An 18,434-nucleotide genomic window follows, 5' to 3' on the forward strand; every position below is an offset into this window, starting at 1 on the left:
ATGGACATAAGACAAGAAAAAGAATTTGAGGCCAAAGGCCTGTAACACATCTTCAATAAAATTCCAGCAAGGAGATGCCCATTCTGGTACAAAAAGCACACAGAACAAAAACAGGTATAGAGAACTCCCTATACCAAGTGTAAAACATTAAGTACAAGGGCCAGGGAAAAAGGAAGAGTGTGATAGTTTGAACAGATATGGCTCATGTGTTTGAATGGACAGCACGATTAGGAGGTGTGGCCTTGTTGGAGGAAGTTATCACTGCGGGGCAGGCTTTGAAGTTTTACATGCTCAAGCTACAGCCTGGGTGATACACAGTCTCCTGCTGCCTTCGGATTAAGATGTAGAACTCTCAGCTCCTTCTCCAGCACCATGTCTGCCTGCATGCAACCATGCTGTCCGCCATGATGAGCATGGATAAACCTCTGCAAGCCAGCCCCAATTGGATGTTTTCCTTTGTAAGAGTTGGTGTGGTCATGGTATCTCTTCACAGCAATGAAACCCTAACTAAGACAGAGGTGGTATTTAAAGATGAAAGAAATATGGCCCAAGTTACATATAAAGATCAGGCCCATGAGAATAAAGCTTACTTCTCAGTGGGAACTATGTGACTACCAACCGGCCCTACAGAGAATACAAGGAATACTCCAGGATGAACAGAAGAATAAAGCACATCTAAGGCTATAAGAAAAAAAAAATAATGATGATAGGTTGACAGGTATTCAAAGTAAGACTACCACACCCCACAAAAATCAACAAAATGACAGCAATTAATACCCATCTTCCAATAATACATCCACATGTTAATGGCCTCAAATCTTTAAAGAATACAACTGTATTAGAACCAACTGTATCAGAAAACAGGATCTATCTTTCTGTTGTCTACCAGAAATACACCTCACTCTCAAGGATAGACACCCCTTAGAGAGAATGAGTAGGAAGAAGGTCTACAGATAAACCACAATAAAGCAATAATAGTAGGTGACTTCAACTGTCCAGTTTTACAAACAGACAGGTCACCCAGACAAAAAATGAAGAGAAACATTAAAGTTGAATGTCACCAAATACCAAATGGACTTAACAGATATCTACGGAATATTCTACCCAACACTATAGAATATACATTCTTCTCAACAGGCCATAAAAATTTCTCTAAAATAGACACGTATGTGGACACAAAACAAATCTTGACAAACTTAGAAAAATTAAAATAACTGCACACTGTTATTCTATCTGACCACAACAGAATAAAGCCTGATATTAACAACAAAGGAAAGTATAGAAAAAGCACACAAAGTAATAGGGATTAAAAGCTCGGTAAGTACTGAGCTTGGTGTGCGGCAGAGGCCTTGATTCCCAGAGGACATTAGACCTTTGTACATGAGACCTGCCTGGTCTACAGGGGAGTTCCAGGCCAGTGGAGACTCTGACTGAAAAAAACTGTACAAAACAAAATAGGACAAGACAGTTAGTGAATGATGAATAGACCACTGAAGGAATCAAGAAACAAAGAAAAACATTCTTGGAATTAACTGAAATAAAAACAACATACCAAAACCTCTGGAATAAACAAAAGCAAACCTAAAGGGAGAACTTATAGCTCTAAGTACCTACAAACATAAACAAGAAAGCAGAAAGAGGGGCTGGAGTGGTGGCTTAGCGTCAAGAGTGTGGACCGTTCTTGCAGAGGCTCCTGAGTTCAGGTCTCAGCATCTGTATCATGACTCACAACCACCTGTAACTCCAGCTCCAGGGACCCAATGATTACCCTCTTTTGGGCGCCACAGAAGCCTGTTTCATGTGCACATGAACACATACATGTACACACAATTTAAAAATGAAAAAATTAAAAAAAAAAAAAAAAAAAAAAAAGAGTAAAACCTCAGATAAGTAACTTTAAAATGTACCTCAATAGTTTGAAAAGACAAAAACAAACCAAGCCCAAAAGCAATAGGCAGAAAGAAATTATCAAAACTGAAGCAGAAATAAATGAAATGGAAAAAATGTAAAGAATAGATGAAATGAGTTAATGTCTTAAAAGATAAGTAGGATTAACAAAATATGACCTGAATTTAAAAATATAGAAAACCCAAATTAATAACACTGGAGGTCAACAGAGAGATTATTACCACAGGTATCAAAGAATTTCAAAAAACATTAAGGACCTTCTACTGATTGTAGAACACAGGCGGTGAGTCTAGTCAATACTACCCCATCACATCTGAAACTTCTACTGACTGTAGAACACAGGCAGAAACTTATGAACTAAAAAAGGATACAGATGAAGAAAAAAAAAAAAAAAGGTGGTATAAAATGGTCTCATGACACTAAATGATTAGCAACCAAAAACAAGACAGCAAAAATAACTGCAAGTAGATACTAACTTAAAGTTTCAACGTTTCTACTAAATTCTAGACATTAACTTTTTATTACTTAAAATTTCCTTTACAGCTAACTTACCAGAATCATAGCTTGGAGGCTTCATGTCTCCCTGATTCAGTTCTGTCCCATATTTCAACTTGTGATATTTGGCTCTAACAAAGAATTGAGAAAATACAAGCCATGTCAAAATGCATTTAAATAAGCTTTAAGGAGAAGTGTGCAGCAGTCCTGGCTGAGCATGCCCAGAACTTTTAAAGGCCCCAAGATTTTCTAGTGTCAAATACTTGCCTTTTTTTGTTGTTGAATCACCAACTGTCATTACAGTGAAATTAAAGAAGAGTACTGGGAATCATAAATTTCCCTTTTGTACCTATAATGAACTATATAGATTCTAATTTCTGTTGTATTCAAATTATCTTGATGACTATAAGCTGAAGTTTACCATCTATAAATAAAAGAGCTCTGACGATTTATTTTGTTACATTAACCTTTCTCAATATTTGAACTTATCCTAAAAAGAAAAATTACTTATGGGTCTTATTTGGTAATTACAATTCAAATATTCTTATAGTGTGCTATCAAAGCAAAACAAAAGCCCAGACAAAATCATCTACGCTGCACAAGATATTCTAGCAGTGATGATTAAATACTTCCCTTATTAGACATATACTTTGTCTCTAGTCAGAAAAACATCCCATGATTAGGAGGGCTGTCTTTCTTTTTAAAGTTAGCAGACTATTATTACTTTCAGCAAACTGGACTGGCCATCTAATTTAACTAGGCGAATGATACAAAAAAAATAAAAGAAAAGAAAAAGAAAAAAAATTTTAAAAATTAACTAAGAATAACCAGATCAGCTTAACTTTTTTATATCTTAACTCATTTTCTCTACAAAATGAAGGTTTTTTAAAGTAAATATTCAATGAGTTAAGATAGACAATAAAAATATATAACTAAAACCACAATTTTCAAAAACAAAAGTAAGTAATAAAGGAAAAGAAATATAAACAAATTGAAAGCTTTCTTCCTTGTAAGAAATTAATTGGGGGTGGGGTGGAGGGACTAGGGTGTGTGTGTTCTTGATCAGTTAAGATCCCTGGCTACTCTTCCTGAGGTACAATTCCAAGCATCCACATAGTACTTATATGACAACTCATGATTATCTATAATTGTTAGTTCCAGGGATCCAAATCCTTCCTCAGGCACCAGGCAAACACATGATACATGTACATATACATACACACACACACACACACACACACACACAGGCAAAACACTCACATATACAAAACAAAAACAGGTTAATTTTTAAAAAGTGGATAGAGCACTTGCCATACCATTTTATATAATTTAAAATTAGAAAAAAAAATATTTATTCCAATATATAAATTACCAAAATTCTTTATTCTTTTTCAATAATCATTTTGTAGTCACAGAGAAAAGTCAGACTTTAATTCACTAGATTTTATCTAGGAGGGTTTTAAGACAACTTACAGATTATAGACACCAAATTATCTAGAACATGTTTCTCTATATTTCCAATGTGTCTTAATCCAATGATTTCACAACTGAACTAAGTTTTTCCAATAGTGTTGATGATCAGTAGGTGAGGTGCAGATATTAGCTTCATTTACAGTTAGTTATAAGTAAGCATATTCTTAATATAATTGTAAATCTTTTGATTTTGCAGAAATATTTCATCTACCATAAGACAGAGCAATAGTATCTTGTTAAAAGTCAAAATAATAAATTAATATAACTGGCCTGATAACAAATAATAATAATAAAAGGCAACAAAATTCTCTGAACCTTGATTATATTATGCAAACACTCAAAGAGAAAGCATTTCCCATACAACATACTGCATTATACTGCATTCTAGTGGCCTTAGAAAAAAACTGCAATATTAGTTTTTTTTAAATCATTAGAAGACATCTATATGTGGCAAAACAGTCATATTATCTACTACTATTTCACAAAAATCTAGACAAAAATAAAATATGTAAGTAACTGTTGTATTTAGGACAAGCTCTGGCTCCTAAAATCTGTGTTTTCTTACCTACTAAATTTTCTAAAAACCATTTTACTAAAATAACCCTCCTCAATCTTAGGAACATTCTCTGGGAAAAAAAATGCTAAAATGTTTCTCAGGAACTCACAGCTTCCCATTGTTTTGATACTTCAAGTCACTGTGTTAACAATCTTGTTCATTATTCATTATTCTTTTTCTGTCTCACTTGAACTACAAGATAAACAAATCTAAACAGATCTCATATTTCATATATACCTAGACTTCCACTCTCAACCGGCCTTTACTGGATAAAATAACATAGAATGTGTTTAATAATTATAAAAGACTAGAGAGAGGTTAGGGAGACAGCTCAGTGGTTAGAACACTTGTTGCTTTTCCAAAGAACCAGGGTTCAATTTTCAGAACCAACATGGCAGCTCACAATTGTCTGTAATTGTCTCTAGTTCTAGGGGATCTAACATCCTTACACCAATGCACATTAAATAAATTATTTAAAAAACTAAAAAGCACTTATTCTAGCTTTGTTTAAAAACCTACCTCATAAGCAGTATGTTGGGATTAAAAATCATGTCCAAGTACATCTTAAATGCTTATAGAGGAATGCTGCTGTGCCTGGTTTTGTACGTGAGGACTGGGGATCTGAACTCAGGTCCTTAACTTTGCACAGCAAACGTGTTACCCACTGATTCATCCCTCCCATCCCCGAATGATTAATTTCAACAAACCACTGATTTATTATCATATGCAAAGTGGTGTGCTGACTGCTAAAAATAACCTGCAAGTTATAGTGAAGACTAGAAACAAGAGGATGCCTAAGACATAGAAAATGAAGTATATCATCCTGACATAAGAGCTGTAAGCGTAAATCTGAGGAACGCAGGCAAGGGATTGTCTAACTGTAAAGTGCAGTGTCAAATAAAACTGGAAAGCAGCGTGAAATTTTAACTAAACCTCAATCAGAAAGATGGACAAGGTATTCTGTTTGAATTTTCACAAGTAACTGCTGTGTTTAGGACAAGTTATGGCTTTTAAAACAGAAACACCTAGTGGGTCAAAATACAACACTAGGTTTAACAGGCAAAAGAATTACTAGAAATGAAGTCCAAAAAAAAGACACTAGAAAAAAAAAAAGTGCCTACTTACACAGGATTTGCTTTGAAATTAACCAGGTATCTTAAAGCAGGGCTACAACATGGTTATTCCTTTGTGTTTTGAACATTAATTCTGTTACCTAGAAGATGAATTAGAATTTGGAAATAAAGAAGCAAGAAGACATTTGGACTCTTACAGTAAAGATAAAAGTGATGGCAGGCAGAGAAAGACAGGAAACATGAGAAGAGTTGATTTTATGTAGAGCTGAGCTTTCTTAGAATGAAGATTGCTGGAAAAAAATGTCAAATCAAATACTGTATTGTTGAAAGGAATGTATAGCCTGCTTCGTCTGTAAACTTTATCATGCTTTAAAGAATGCTTTGATAAATTCACTGCTAGGTGAGAAGTCCATCTAAAGAGTCAGTGTTGTTTTCTTTTGGCTTTTCAGAAAGGGGAGCTTAGAAAACCTAAATTGATCACTACTTAATTGTTTATCGGTGAAGTGCCATGATGTCTAGACTTTAAAATGGACCAGTGTTATACAAATGTAACTGACAGCGAAAGAGTTCAAAATGGCCATCCTGCCTATAAAACTGGACTGGGCTGCACGATGGACAAGGCTTTGAGTGACTGCCTTAATCTTGCTGTACGATGTTTCTACTTGTAACTTTACTGCAATAAACTCATATAACCAATTAAATTTAAAAAGTTAAAATAGGTCAAGGCATTATCTCTCCATGTTTCTGTTTCAAATTTCCTCAATCCATTCTTTTTTTTTTTTTTAACATTACTGGGATTAGAAAATTAATTCCAGTATAGAAAACACTGGAGTATTCTAGAATTCAACAATGTATTTGTAATACCTAGTATTAAAGTACTAAAAACGTAATTTACACTGAAAAGAAATTAAATGTTCCATGATACAAAGAACATGCTTCGTATCTGTTAATTTCATAACCTCAAGAAGTGTCACTGCATGGCCGGGCGGTGGTGGTGCACGCCTATAATCCCAGCACTTGGGAGGCAGAGGCAGGCGGATTTCTGAGTTTGAGGCCAGCCTGGTCTACAGAGTGAGTTCCAGGACAGCCAGGGCTACACAGAGAAACCCTGTCTCGAAAAACCAAAAAAAAGAAAAAAAAGAAAAAAAAAAAAAGAAAAGAAAAGAAAAGTCACTGCAGGAGCTGGAGAAATGGCTTAGCAGTTAAGAGCACTAGCTACTTTCCTAGAGGATCTAGGTTCAGTTCTCAGCACCCACCTACAGCTCACAAGTTTCCAGGGGATCCAACACTCTTCTTCTGGCCTCTGTAGATACCAGGCCATACATGTTGCACATACATACAGGTAAAACACACACACACAACAAAAAATACTACTACTACTAATGATAATAACAATGATAATGATGAGCCTTCTTTTAAAAGTTTCATTGCAGCTGTGCATGGTGAGGTATGCCGGTGATCCCAGCACCCAGAGAATACACTGATTCTACAGCAAATGAAAGTGAGCTCTAGGCCAGCCTCAGCTTACACATCGAGACTCTATCCAAGGGAAATAACTAATCAAACTGAACCAAAGGGGGTTGGGGGAGGTGCCACTGGAGCAGAAAAACCCCCAAATCATCCTCATGAACACTCAAAGAACCCAAATTAGTTTTAAATACATCTGTTAAAGAAAAGATGTGGGGCGGGGTAGAAAAGAAAATCCTCCTAGACTTAGTTCATTATCTCTTCTGTTCTGCCACCATCTGGAGACAGCGAGTGAGTCGCTGTCTGTGACCTCCCTTCCCTCTCCTGTGACCTAGCTCCTATTCTTAACACCTCTGGGAAGCCCCTCAAGAGTGTCAAGGGCATCAGCAGGCGCCAATGGTGAACCCCAGTGACCACGTTCAGCAACAGCTTGCTCAGAGACTACTTCCCTCTCCCTCCTCCCTCCCTGTTCCAAGCACAGCTCTCCTCTTCCTCCTCAAGCCACACCTGTTTTGGCTCTTCCTCCTTATCCCCTTCCTAAGCACCTGTTTCCCGTGGCTCCAACTGCCCTCTCCTATGCTGTGCCTCAGCAGCACAACCCACTTCTGCACTTTCCCCTTGTTCCACGGCTCCTTCCAAGACAGAAGCCTGGGGAGTCCTTCTTGACTTTGGTTTCTCTCTTAGCATACCATGTTCACATTTTTATATCTCCAAATTTTATATTCTTTGTATTTAAATGTTTTATGGCAGATACTGCTATATTCCATCGAGTGCTATGTTTATTATTTCTCTTTTATTATAATTTTCCTGCCCTGATAAGGAGATCTTTCCAGTACTGTTCCCAGGAAAATATTTCTAAAATGTATTTCAAATTTAAAACCTTTCCCTAGCAGTACGATCCGACACTGGAAGTAGAGATGGCCCACTATAAAGATCACCATCAGGTCACCTGAACAAGTAACAGAATTATACCAGCATGAAGTTTCATTAACAATAATACTTGCTTGAACTAGTTAGTATATAGATATAGTTATAAGATATAGATATAGTTACTATGTAAGTTGGTTAGTACTTGGTTAGATAAGAGGTCCTTGCTCGCCGGGCGGTGGTGGCGCACGCCTATAATCCCAGCACTTGGGAGGCAGAGGCAGGCGGATTTCTGAGTTCGAGGCTAGCCTGGTCTACAGAGTGAGTTCTAGAACAGCCAGGGCTACACAGAGAAACCCTGTCTCAAAAAACCAAAAAAAAAAAAAAAAAAAAGAGTACTCACTGCTCTTCCAGAGGTCCTGGGTTCAATTCCCAGCACCTACATGGAAACTCACAACTGAAACTCATAACTCCAGTTCCAGGGAACCCAAAACCCTCTACTGGCCTCTCCAGGTACTAGGCATACATGTGATACACAAACACGTATGCAGGAAGAATAACCATAAACATAAAAATAAATAAATTTCTAAAAATGAAGACAAAAAAAAACCCAAACAAATGGAACACGCCAGTAAGCAGAATTCCTCCACGGTCTCTGCTTCAGCTCCTACAATGTCATCTTGCCCTACTGTACTTCAGTGATGGGTTATGACCTGGGAGTTCTAACATGAAATAAAACCTTCCCTCATCAAGTTAGTTTTGGTAGGTTGTCACAGCAACAGAAAGTAGGGTAAGGCATACACAATAGCTACTCACAATATGTCTTCTGTTACTGTCTGTAACTCCCCACCTCTGGGGAAGCCTGCAGTGAAGATAGTCTGGGATCTTAAGCACTTGCATATTATCTAATTTTAAGCTTTTTTTTTTCTTTCCATCTCCCTAACGTAGCTTTCTCCCAACTTCTTAAGGTGTGGGAAAAATCCATTTATTTTTCATCAACAAGAGAAATCTCTTGCATATCAATTCCTCAACATTTAAAATTATTTTATGTTATGTTATGTTATGGTGGTTTTATAAACAGTCCATTTGCCAACCTCAAAAACAAAAGAAATGCAGGTGACTATCAAAAAGTAAGGCAAAAAATTAACAAAACAGAGCATTCTAATATCAGGTTATCAAATGTTGAGATTACTAAAAATAATGAACCACTTCAGACTGCTAACAAACCCAAAAACTAGCCATTGAAGAAACTTAATCCACATGATAATTTTCAAAACTTTCGCATGTGACCTGTTTGCCTTTACTTATAAACCAAATGAAACACTACCAAAATAGAGATACAGACATCTCACAAAGGAACACAAAAATAAAATACAACAAAACAAAAGCCAAAAAACAGTTTAGGAAGAGACACTATTAGAGTAATTTTTAGAAAAACTATATCAAACTGAATATTGCATTATTAAAAGGGGAGAAATTATAAAATTTTCTTTACAAATTAAAATAGAATATTACTGTATAAATAAATGGTTGAGTACTAGACATATATCTCAATGGGAGAATACTTGTACAGCATGCACATGACCCTAGGTTCGATCCTCAAAACCATGGAAAGAAAAATAAACTAACAAACAAGAACTATATTAAAAGAAAAAAAAAAAAAAAACCAACAGCTGAGCAGGGTCACTCATGAGCCTAGCACTTGGGAATTAAGAAACAGCTGATGAAGAGTTGGAGCTGAGGTCATGAAGAGTAAGTCTGGGGTAAAAGCCTAGGCAAAAGCCTAGGCTGTAACAAAACCCCAGCCTCAAAACACACAAACCTAAATAAATAAATAGTAAAAAGTGGAAGGTGGGACAGAGAGGAATGGACGACAGTCTAAATTGAGGAAGAAACAGAGTGTGAAGAAAAGTGTGTAGAATGTTCTATATCATGTCACCTGCCTTACTGAACTAAGTGACTGTTCTTCATATAAGATTAACATTGCAATCATATGAGGATGTCCATTCGATGCTCTGGGTTCAAGAGCACTTGGTATTACAATATGAATTTAGTTTAGGAACGTAAGAATAACAATGGCAGGACATGGGATTTTAGTGAATTACCTTTCCTGCTTCAGAGCATATTCCAGCATTTTGATCCTCCTCACAAGATCTTTCTTCAAGTTTTCTTGACCTTTCCTCTCCCCCTGAAGGAAAGCAATCTGAGCCTGAAAAGGAAAGAAAGGCAAAACTCAGTTCAGAACAACTACATTTTTAAAAGAATTTTAGAATAGCAGACAATCAATACAATTCCTTTTCAAATCTGTCACAATGCAAACTAATGGGGCAAAGTGTTGATTTGAAAATATATCCACAGGAGACCTAAGCGCAGTCTACTTCAGAAGAGGGCGTAACAGTGTGTGGTGCCCATCTTCCCTAAGAACCCAGAAAACATAAACAGGGTACAGAGTGGACAAGCAGTTTGTGCAATGTATTAGGTATTTTACACCTTGGAAGAGGTCTCATTTTCATAAACAATGAAGACAGGAAAGTAAAATATGACCAAAATTCTTATAAATTCTTCCAAATGAAAAGTTTTATAATCAAGATCAAGAAAGCTGAACACTCAGCACGGAAGGGAGGAGGGCTCCATGCCCACCCTTCAAGAACACAAAGGTAACTAATGGCTGGTGAGGAGGACACGGGCGTGCACTGGCAGGTCACCTGGGCTTCAGTGGATGAATAGACCTGAGCAGCAGCACTAACTGAACTCTGTAGGGTATTAAAAACAAAAACAAAAACAAAAAACCATGAAGTTGAAAGGAAGACAGGAGCTGGGCAGTGGTGGCTCACGCCTATAATCCCAGCACTTGGGAGGCAGAGGCAGGCGGATTTCTGAGTTCGAGGCCAGCCTGGTCTACAGAGTGAGTTCCAGGACAGCCAGGGCTACACAGAGAAACCCTGTCTCGAAAAACCAAAAAAAAAAAAAAAAAAAAAAAAGAAAGAAAGGAAGGAAGGAAGGAAGACAGGAGACATGCTGGGGAAGCAGAGAAGGATGGGATGGGGAAGCTGAAGGTAGGGCATGGGAGATAGATATGACCAAGATGCACTGCATATATGGATGAAGTTTTAAAAGTTTCCTGATATATCTAAATTTTACGAGAGACCTTAACTTAATCCTAGATACCCTACAAACAATAAATAGCTCTCTTCTCTCATCTCCTTTAAGGAAATGAATAGAAAATGGAAGAGAGAATCAGATGGCAGATCCTCAGCATCTTGAATGTGCATTTCATCATGAGACAAACAACAAGCAACTTCAGCTTCAGTAGAAAAGGGACCGGAAAGAACAGCTTTTCAGGAGCTAGGCTACTGAGGGTAGAAATAACATCTGTCCTTAAAGAACGACGGCAAGTGTTAGAATGTCAGCTTATTCAAGCAGTTTGAAATCTCTATACAGGCAGGAAGGAGCTCTATCCAGACGTGTCTAAGCTAGCCACCGATTTACTATTTGCCCATGCTCCTCTCATCCATTTCTGCCATGCCAACCCACAGAGATAGCCAACAACGTTATCTGCATATGTGCACTGCTTTCCATTTAAAAAAGAAAGAATGACTTTAAAACATCCCTGAAGAACTCTGAGGATTGTGCAAATATGGTTTAGTGAAGAAATAAACTTAGTTCCATTTAATTTAAATAAGACTCAATTCTACTTATTTAAGTATCATAATGAATATAAAATCCAATTTGCCAGTCTTCTCATAACCTTAAATTATAAATAATATGATATGTTTGTTTTTATTTCAAAAATCTCTTAAATTTTTTATTTCAATTAAAAAGATATTTTCCTCATTAAAATAATTAAAAGGCTGATAACAATTCAACTGTATATAGATACAGGCCTTCACATTTAGATAAACAGAGGAAAAGGCACTGAATGTCCATAGGATCAGTTCACTACTCAAAGATCCTAAAATGCTTTAAATGAATATATATGTTTGTGTGTGTATATGTGTGTGTGTATAGAGAACATATATATTATAAAATGACATAAGTAGAATAATGGTGCATGCACTTCAAGCAAAAAAAATGAAAGCTCATTGCAAAAAAGTGTCAGCCTGAACCATCTCATGAAAAACCAGTTGCGTTGAGAGAGATACATACGCTTTTAAAATTAGTGTTAAAAACAACGAACCTAATCAGTGTGACCAAACAAAGTGATAACACCATAAACTACAAACTTCATCTTCTATATTCTCTGGCTATCTCTGAATTTCTGACATGTCACTGATCCTGGATGGTTGTACAGTTTAACCTATAACATGGTCTATACTGCAACTGAGTCCAACTCACTGGCAACTTGACTGTCTTCCTACAACTTGTTTCTCTGTTCTATCAATTCATAAATAGACTGAATAGTGCTTTATTAACTTTAAATTTTTAACGTAACCGAGGCAAGAACAAGAGCTGCTGAAAGTTTTGAGTAGACAAACCACTCAATTATATCAACTTGTGTAAAAATATTTTAACATCAGAATGGAAGTCAGAGAATGTGCTAAATTGGGGAAGGTTTTGTCAACATTTCCACAGGTGATGAAAGACTATGGGTTCCATTAAAATTGATAAAGATCCAATCCTAGTAAGAAAAGCTCTCACATGAAAGGCACAACTCAAGGACGGATACAGACAGACAGCAAATCAGAAGATGTAGAAAGCTGATTTCCCCTGCATAGGACAGCTCAACAAACTAGCTGTCATCAGACTGGCAGACTGAAAACCTTGATGCTGAAATTTGCTGACACTTGCTAAAGGACAGCTGATCAGGAGCACACTTACAGGACAAGGATCATGGCATTAGCAGATCTTCTTAAGGACATTTGGACTGTTACATTGATGGGATTAATGATTGTTTCTATTGTAATAGTTAAACTGTGCATGATTATTAGCTTAAACAGAAAGGGGTTAATCCCAGCACTTGGGAGGCAGAGGCAGGCGGATTTCTGAGTTCGAGGCCAGCCTGGTCTACAGGGTGAATTCCAAGACAGCCAGGGCTACACAGAGAAACTGTCTTGAAAAACCAAAAAAACCAAAAAACCAAACCAAACCAAAAAAAAAAACAAAAAAACAAAAAAAACAAAAAACAAAAAACAAAACAAAACACCAGAAAGGGGAACAACATAAAGGAATTTTAATCCATCAGCATGGCTGCTCTGGCAAAGGATCACATCCAAAGACCTAGATCTGGGTGACCTGGCTGGAATGCAGACACACCACACACCTTTAATGCCTCTGGCTGTAAAACAGACACACCCTTAGTAGATACCTTTAAGGTAAAATTAGTTTGTAGAAGGAAGCAGTCCAGTTTGAAAGTGATGTCTAGTTGAGGGGCAGACAAAGTGATGAGTTTGGGAAAACATCTGACAGAATGAGTCAGAGATAAAATACACCCAACTCTCACAAGAACAGCAGAGGAAGAGAAGCTATTTAAGAGCAGCAGAGGGAGAGAGGGCAGTGTGGAGTCAGTGCATTGAGTGCAGTGCAGTGGAGTTGAGCATAATCCATCAGCTCCATTCAATCTGTGCAGTTACAGCCAGAGAATGAGAAGCCAGAAGAGTAGAACAGACTGCCAGAGTTAGTCTGAGGCCAAGCAGAGATAGATATTCAATGAGAAGTCAAGAGAGACCAGACTGAATCAGTCAGCATGGAGGAAATTCTAGTTCAGAAAGAACTAGAAAGGGTGAACTTATTCAGCAGTAAGCCTCCAAGATGACAATTATGCCAGGTGAATAAAAGTTACTTTTATAATTCAGTTATGAGACATTTTTATAAAGGATGAAGGAGACATTGAGGAAACTTAACATGAGAGTTCTTTCACATCAATTTTCTTGTGATCTTCAAAAGTGTTAATTCAAAACCACAGAAACAATGTTTCAGGTGAAGAACTAAAGAGACCAGAAACCAAATACAAGGCATGATTTTGAACTGTAGTGGATTATGCAGAGACATTAGTGAGACAGATGATAAAACAAGAATGGAGCCTGAAAAGTACTAATATATCAGTGTTAACTTTCTGATGCTGATATTGAGTGTCAAACTGTTTGTATGAAACAAACACCAAGGTATTCAGTTGGAGCCAACAGACTATCAGGTTAGCTGGCAACTAACTATAGTTCAGGGAAAAACAAGTTCTCTAAATGGTCCTCTCAACTTTTCTTTCAGCTTAAGATTTTTCTTGTTGGCTTTTTTAAAGAAAATTTGATACCAAATACAAACCTTGAAAATAAAAGATTCCATCTCAATCCAAAAGCCAACAACATATACCGAGAAATCTAAGAGTATTGAAACTAAGAAGCAAAACAAAAATATCCATTTTAACATTATCATTAAGCAATGTGCTTAGAGATACTGAGAAAAAAATGTAAAAATAGAAAGAGAAAATATTTGCAAATTATTTGCAAACAATATGGCTGAATACTATAAAACTCCAAGAAAATAGACATTAAAACCATTTGTGTTGTTTTTGTTTTTTTTTTTTTTAATTATAAATACTCTAAGGAGTAGCAAAAAAATGATATGAACTTATAAAAAAAAATTTCATGATCTTAAATAAACTCAATATTACAAGACTTTATTTCTTCCTAAATTAATATTTAAATATTTTGCAAGCTACCAGAAAATTTAATGAAAAATTTAAAGTGCCAGACATAGGAATTTGAAAGTTCACAAAGAAATAAAAAGCAAGCAAGCAAAATTACTTAAAAGCTCTAAAATGTTTTAAATTTTTATGGCTGTTTAATTTTGTGTGCATGGATGTTTGCCTGCGTGTATGTACGTGCACCACATGCACGCCTGGCGCCTGTGGAAGCCAGGAGAGGACACTAGATCCCTGTAACTGGAGTTACAGACAGCTCAGTCATTGTGTGAGTGCTGGGACTCAAACCCACGTCCTCTGCAAAAACCAGTAAGTGTTCTTAATTGCTGAGCCACTCTCCTTCCCAAAAGCTCTAAATATTTAAAACACATTATAGTTCTACAGTCACTTCAAAAGTCACACCTATGGTACAAGACAACCTAAAAAAAACCACCTCAAACACAGATTATCTAAAACTGACAAGTGGTCCAAAGGTATGGCAGAGCACATGCCAGGCGCAGTCCCTAGGGCTACAGGAAACGACACTGCGTCTGTCTTCATTTATATTTATGTATATGCACACGTGCTAGTGAGCATTTGTACATGTGTGGACACCAGTGGGTAACACTGGCTGTTGTTCCTAAGGTATATCCTGAGGCCATAAAAGACTAATGAATGTCCTCTAATTTTTTTAAACAGTCTGTCCCCTAAATTTTTTAAACAGTAATTTGAAAGCTGCTGAAGAACTATTTTGAAAAATAAGATGCTTCCTGAAAAATATCAAAACAAAACTATGAATAGCACAAATGACAAGAGTTTTTTTTTTCTTAATACACGCAGAATACCTACAAATCACAGAACAACAGCAAGAACTCAATAAAAAATAGAGAACATGTAGACAGAAGGAAATCTAAAAGACTCAAATATAGTAAAACAATGTTCAAAACTAACTTAAGTATGAAAATTGTCAGAGCTGGAGAGATGGCTCAGCGGTTAAGAGCACTGACTGCTCTTCCAGAGGTCCTGAGTTCAATTCCCAGCAACCACATGATGGCTTACAACCATCTGCAATGGGATCTGATGCCATCTTCTGGTATGTCTGAAGACGACTGCAGTGTACTCTCATATCCGTTAAATAAATAATATTTAAAAAAAAAAAAAAGAAAAAAATGTCAAAGTACCATGTTTTAGAGTTTCATTGCTGTGAAGAGACACCATGACAACTCTTACAAAGGACAATATTTAATTGGAGCTGGCTTACAGTTTGAGAGATTCAGTCCACCACCATCATGGTGGGAAGCATGACAGTATGCAGTCAGATATAATACTAGAGAAGGAACCGAGAGTTCTGTATCTTGATCCAAAGGCAGTCTGGAGGAGACTGTCTTCTGCAGAGCCAGGAGCCAGGAGGAGGGTCCATTCCACACTGGGTAGAGCTTGAGCGTGGGACCTCAAAGCCCACCCACAGTGATGCACTTCCTCCAACAAGGCCACACCTCCTAATAGTACATTTCCCACGGGCCAAGCATATTCAAACCACCACGTAATGTAAGCTAGGCACAGTGGCACATGTCTGCCATCCCTGCACGAAGGAGGCTAAGGAAGGAGGATTCAAAGTTGGAGCCTAGCCTGAGCTACATAACAAGACACTATCTCAAGTAAATACACACCAATTAGTTAATTACTGTAAAATCCCATTGTTCTTTCTCTTTCTTGTGACTTAGCCTCTAATCCACCCATAACAAGACACTATCTCAAGTAAATACACACCAATTAGTTAATTACTGTAAAATCCCATTGTTCTTTCTCTTTCTTGTGACTTAGCCTCTAATCCACCCATAACAAGACACTATCTCAAGTAAATACACACCAATTAGTTAATTACTGTAAAATCCCATTGTTCTTTCTCTTTCTTGTGACTTAGTCTCTAATCCACCAGTAGCCTAGATTATACAAATTCAAGATCAGCCTAGGGAAATAACAAGGTCCTGACTCAAACTAGCAATAACAACAACAGTAATAATAAATGATGGAAAATAGGCATTTCTTTCCAGGATGCGGTGGTATGAATCGGCTTCCCCTTCTAATGGGTGACATCTATTAGTCTGCAAATTATTTAAACCAGCCATTTTAGAGTGGTATCTTTCAAGTATAATAATTTACTATTTCAAGTATAAAATGGTAAATTAAAAAACAGGCAAGACTGTATGTACAAGGCATTTTCCATCAGGTTAGAAAGTATTAGTAGACCTGAAGAAATAAGTGTCTGAAACAATGCTTCTGAGAAGAGGGATGGTCCTGTGGGAGTAATGTCAATCCTGTCATCTCCCTCTGGAAAACAGCCTTAAACCATGTGTTGCTACTCATGGAAACTACTTCCTTTTATAAGAAGCACAAGCCTAAGTCACAACTGGTATACAACTAGTTTTCTCTAAAATATAAAATTACAAGTAAAGTTTTTTTTAATATAAATTACAGATAAGGAGACTGCCAATGTTTCACACTATACTTTTGTCTGAGTTGGATTATTTGACTGAAAAAGGGCAGAGTGGGACACAGAAGGAAGAGAGGGCTGGGAAGGAAAAGAAGGGGTAAGTGGGGGAGAAAGAAAACATCTATCAGGGAACACTAAGTGGCTACTGGCACGGACAGTTGTAAATACATTGGCAGAGAACTATATACAAGACAGAGGAAAGGAAAGGGGGAACAAGAGGAGGAGATTGCAGACATTCTACTTTTTTAAAAAGAAAAAAGGGTAAAGTCATCACTACACCTCTCTAGAATAATTCAAGTACGTAATAACTATAAATGTTTCTCCAAGTATAGGATGATTGAGATACAGAAGACCAAGAGTTTAAATTACCCTTAAATTCCTTCTATACCTCTTAAAGGCTGTCCCCTAAGCATGCCATTATGCTTTTTAAAGTGTTTTAATGAAAAGCTATTACAGCCAAACACACTCATCTACCAAATCTAGTTCCCAAGCCACCTATTTGTTGACTGTTTTTGGATGTTACAGTCAAAACTCATTTTTAAGAGAGAAATAAAAAGGTGCACCACGACATAAGTGGTGTGCATCCCAGGGAGCAGCGTCCTCACAAATGAACTAAGGTGATGAAAAGAGAAAATGAACACACCTCCACTGACAACACTCGGAGGCGCGCACACACACACCACAGAGACAGTTTCTGCAGTGCGAGAGGACAAAAGGCAGCAGCCCAAGAGATGCCTGGAAAACACTGCCTATGTGCCCTGGCAGTGGAGCTCCTCTGAAAGGAGAGGCCTTAAAGAGCAAATGAACTCGCCAACCTCCAGTAGTCTCTGAGGTGATGCACTCAGCTGTTTACATTCATAGGAAAACTTCCCCACTATCATAATTACATGTGAACAACCTTTTTTAGAAAGCTCTGCAGCACTAAAAGCATCGATAGTCTTAGACTTCTGACTTAAAGTATATAAAATGTACCCCATACTTTAAGACTATTATAAACTGTTCAGCATTCTAAACTTTAAAAGGTTAGAATTCAAAATTGAAGCCAAGCATGGTATTGCACACCTTTAATCTCAGCATTTTGGAGGCAGAGGTGGGAGAATCTCTGAGTTCGAAGTCAGCTTTGTCTATAGAGTGAGTTCCAGGTCAGCTAGGGCTACACAGAGAAACCCTGTCTTGAAAACCACTTTCCAACAGTTTTTCTTTTTCTTTTTTTTTTTTTTTTTTTTTTTTTTGGTCAGTTGTTGTAGGACATGAAGACCATTCATTTTCATAAAAATCTAAAACAAGGCATTAGAAAGCATGACTAATTGGAGGTTTTTCAACTTTTAATCTAAATGCAAACAACAGGAGAACTTAAAAGTCAGCACTATGGTTTATTTATACTAAGAAGTAAAGATAATGAAAGTTGGTCTCAATCTGTGTATGCTCAACAGAAGGCCTTATAACTATACCTGCTCCCTGGAGAGGTCTGGGTATCCCTATGCTAGG

The 18,434-nt window shown here is 37.1% G+C and overlaps 1 protein-coding gene across 2 annotated transcripts in view; it reads right to left on the minus strand.

The window, feature by feature from the left end:
* Window positions 1-18,434, minus strand: part of Strn (striatin) — a 76,527-nt gene that overhangs the window by 36,313 nt on the left and 21,780 nt on the right. For both annotated transcript variants that reach the window (XM_034513963.2, XM_034513962.2), the window contains exons 2-3: window positions 9,945-10,048; window positions 2,461-2,534 (exon numbers count right to left, since the gene is read on the minus strand). In XM_034513963.2, the coding sequence (XP_034369854.1) occupies window positions 2,461-2,534; window positions 9,945-10,048 (178 nt within the window). The remainder of the gene's footprint in view (window positions 1-2,460; window positions 2,535-9,944; window positions 10,049-18,434) is intronic.

The sequence above is a fragment of the Arvicanthis niloticus genome, chromosome 11 (assembly GCF_011762505.2).
Source record: "Arvicanthis niloticus isolate mArvNil1 chromosome 11, mArvNil1.pat.X, whole genome shotgun sequence".
Taxonomy (NCBI): Eukaryota; Metazoa; Chordata; class Mammalia; order Rodentia; family Muridae; genus Arvicanthis; species Arvicanthis niloticus.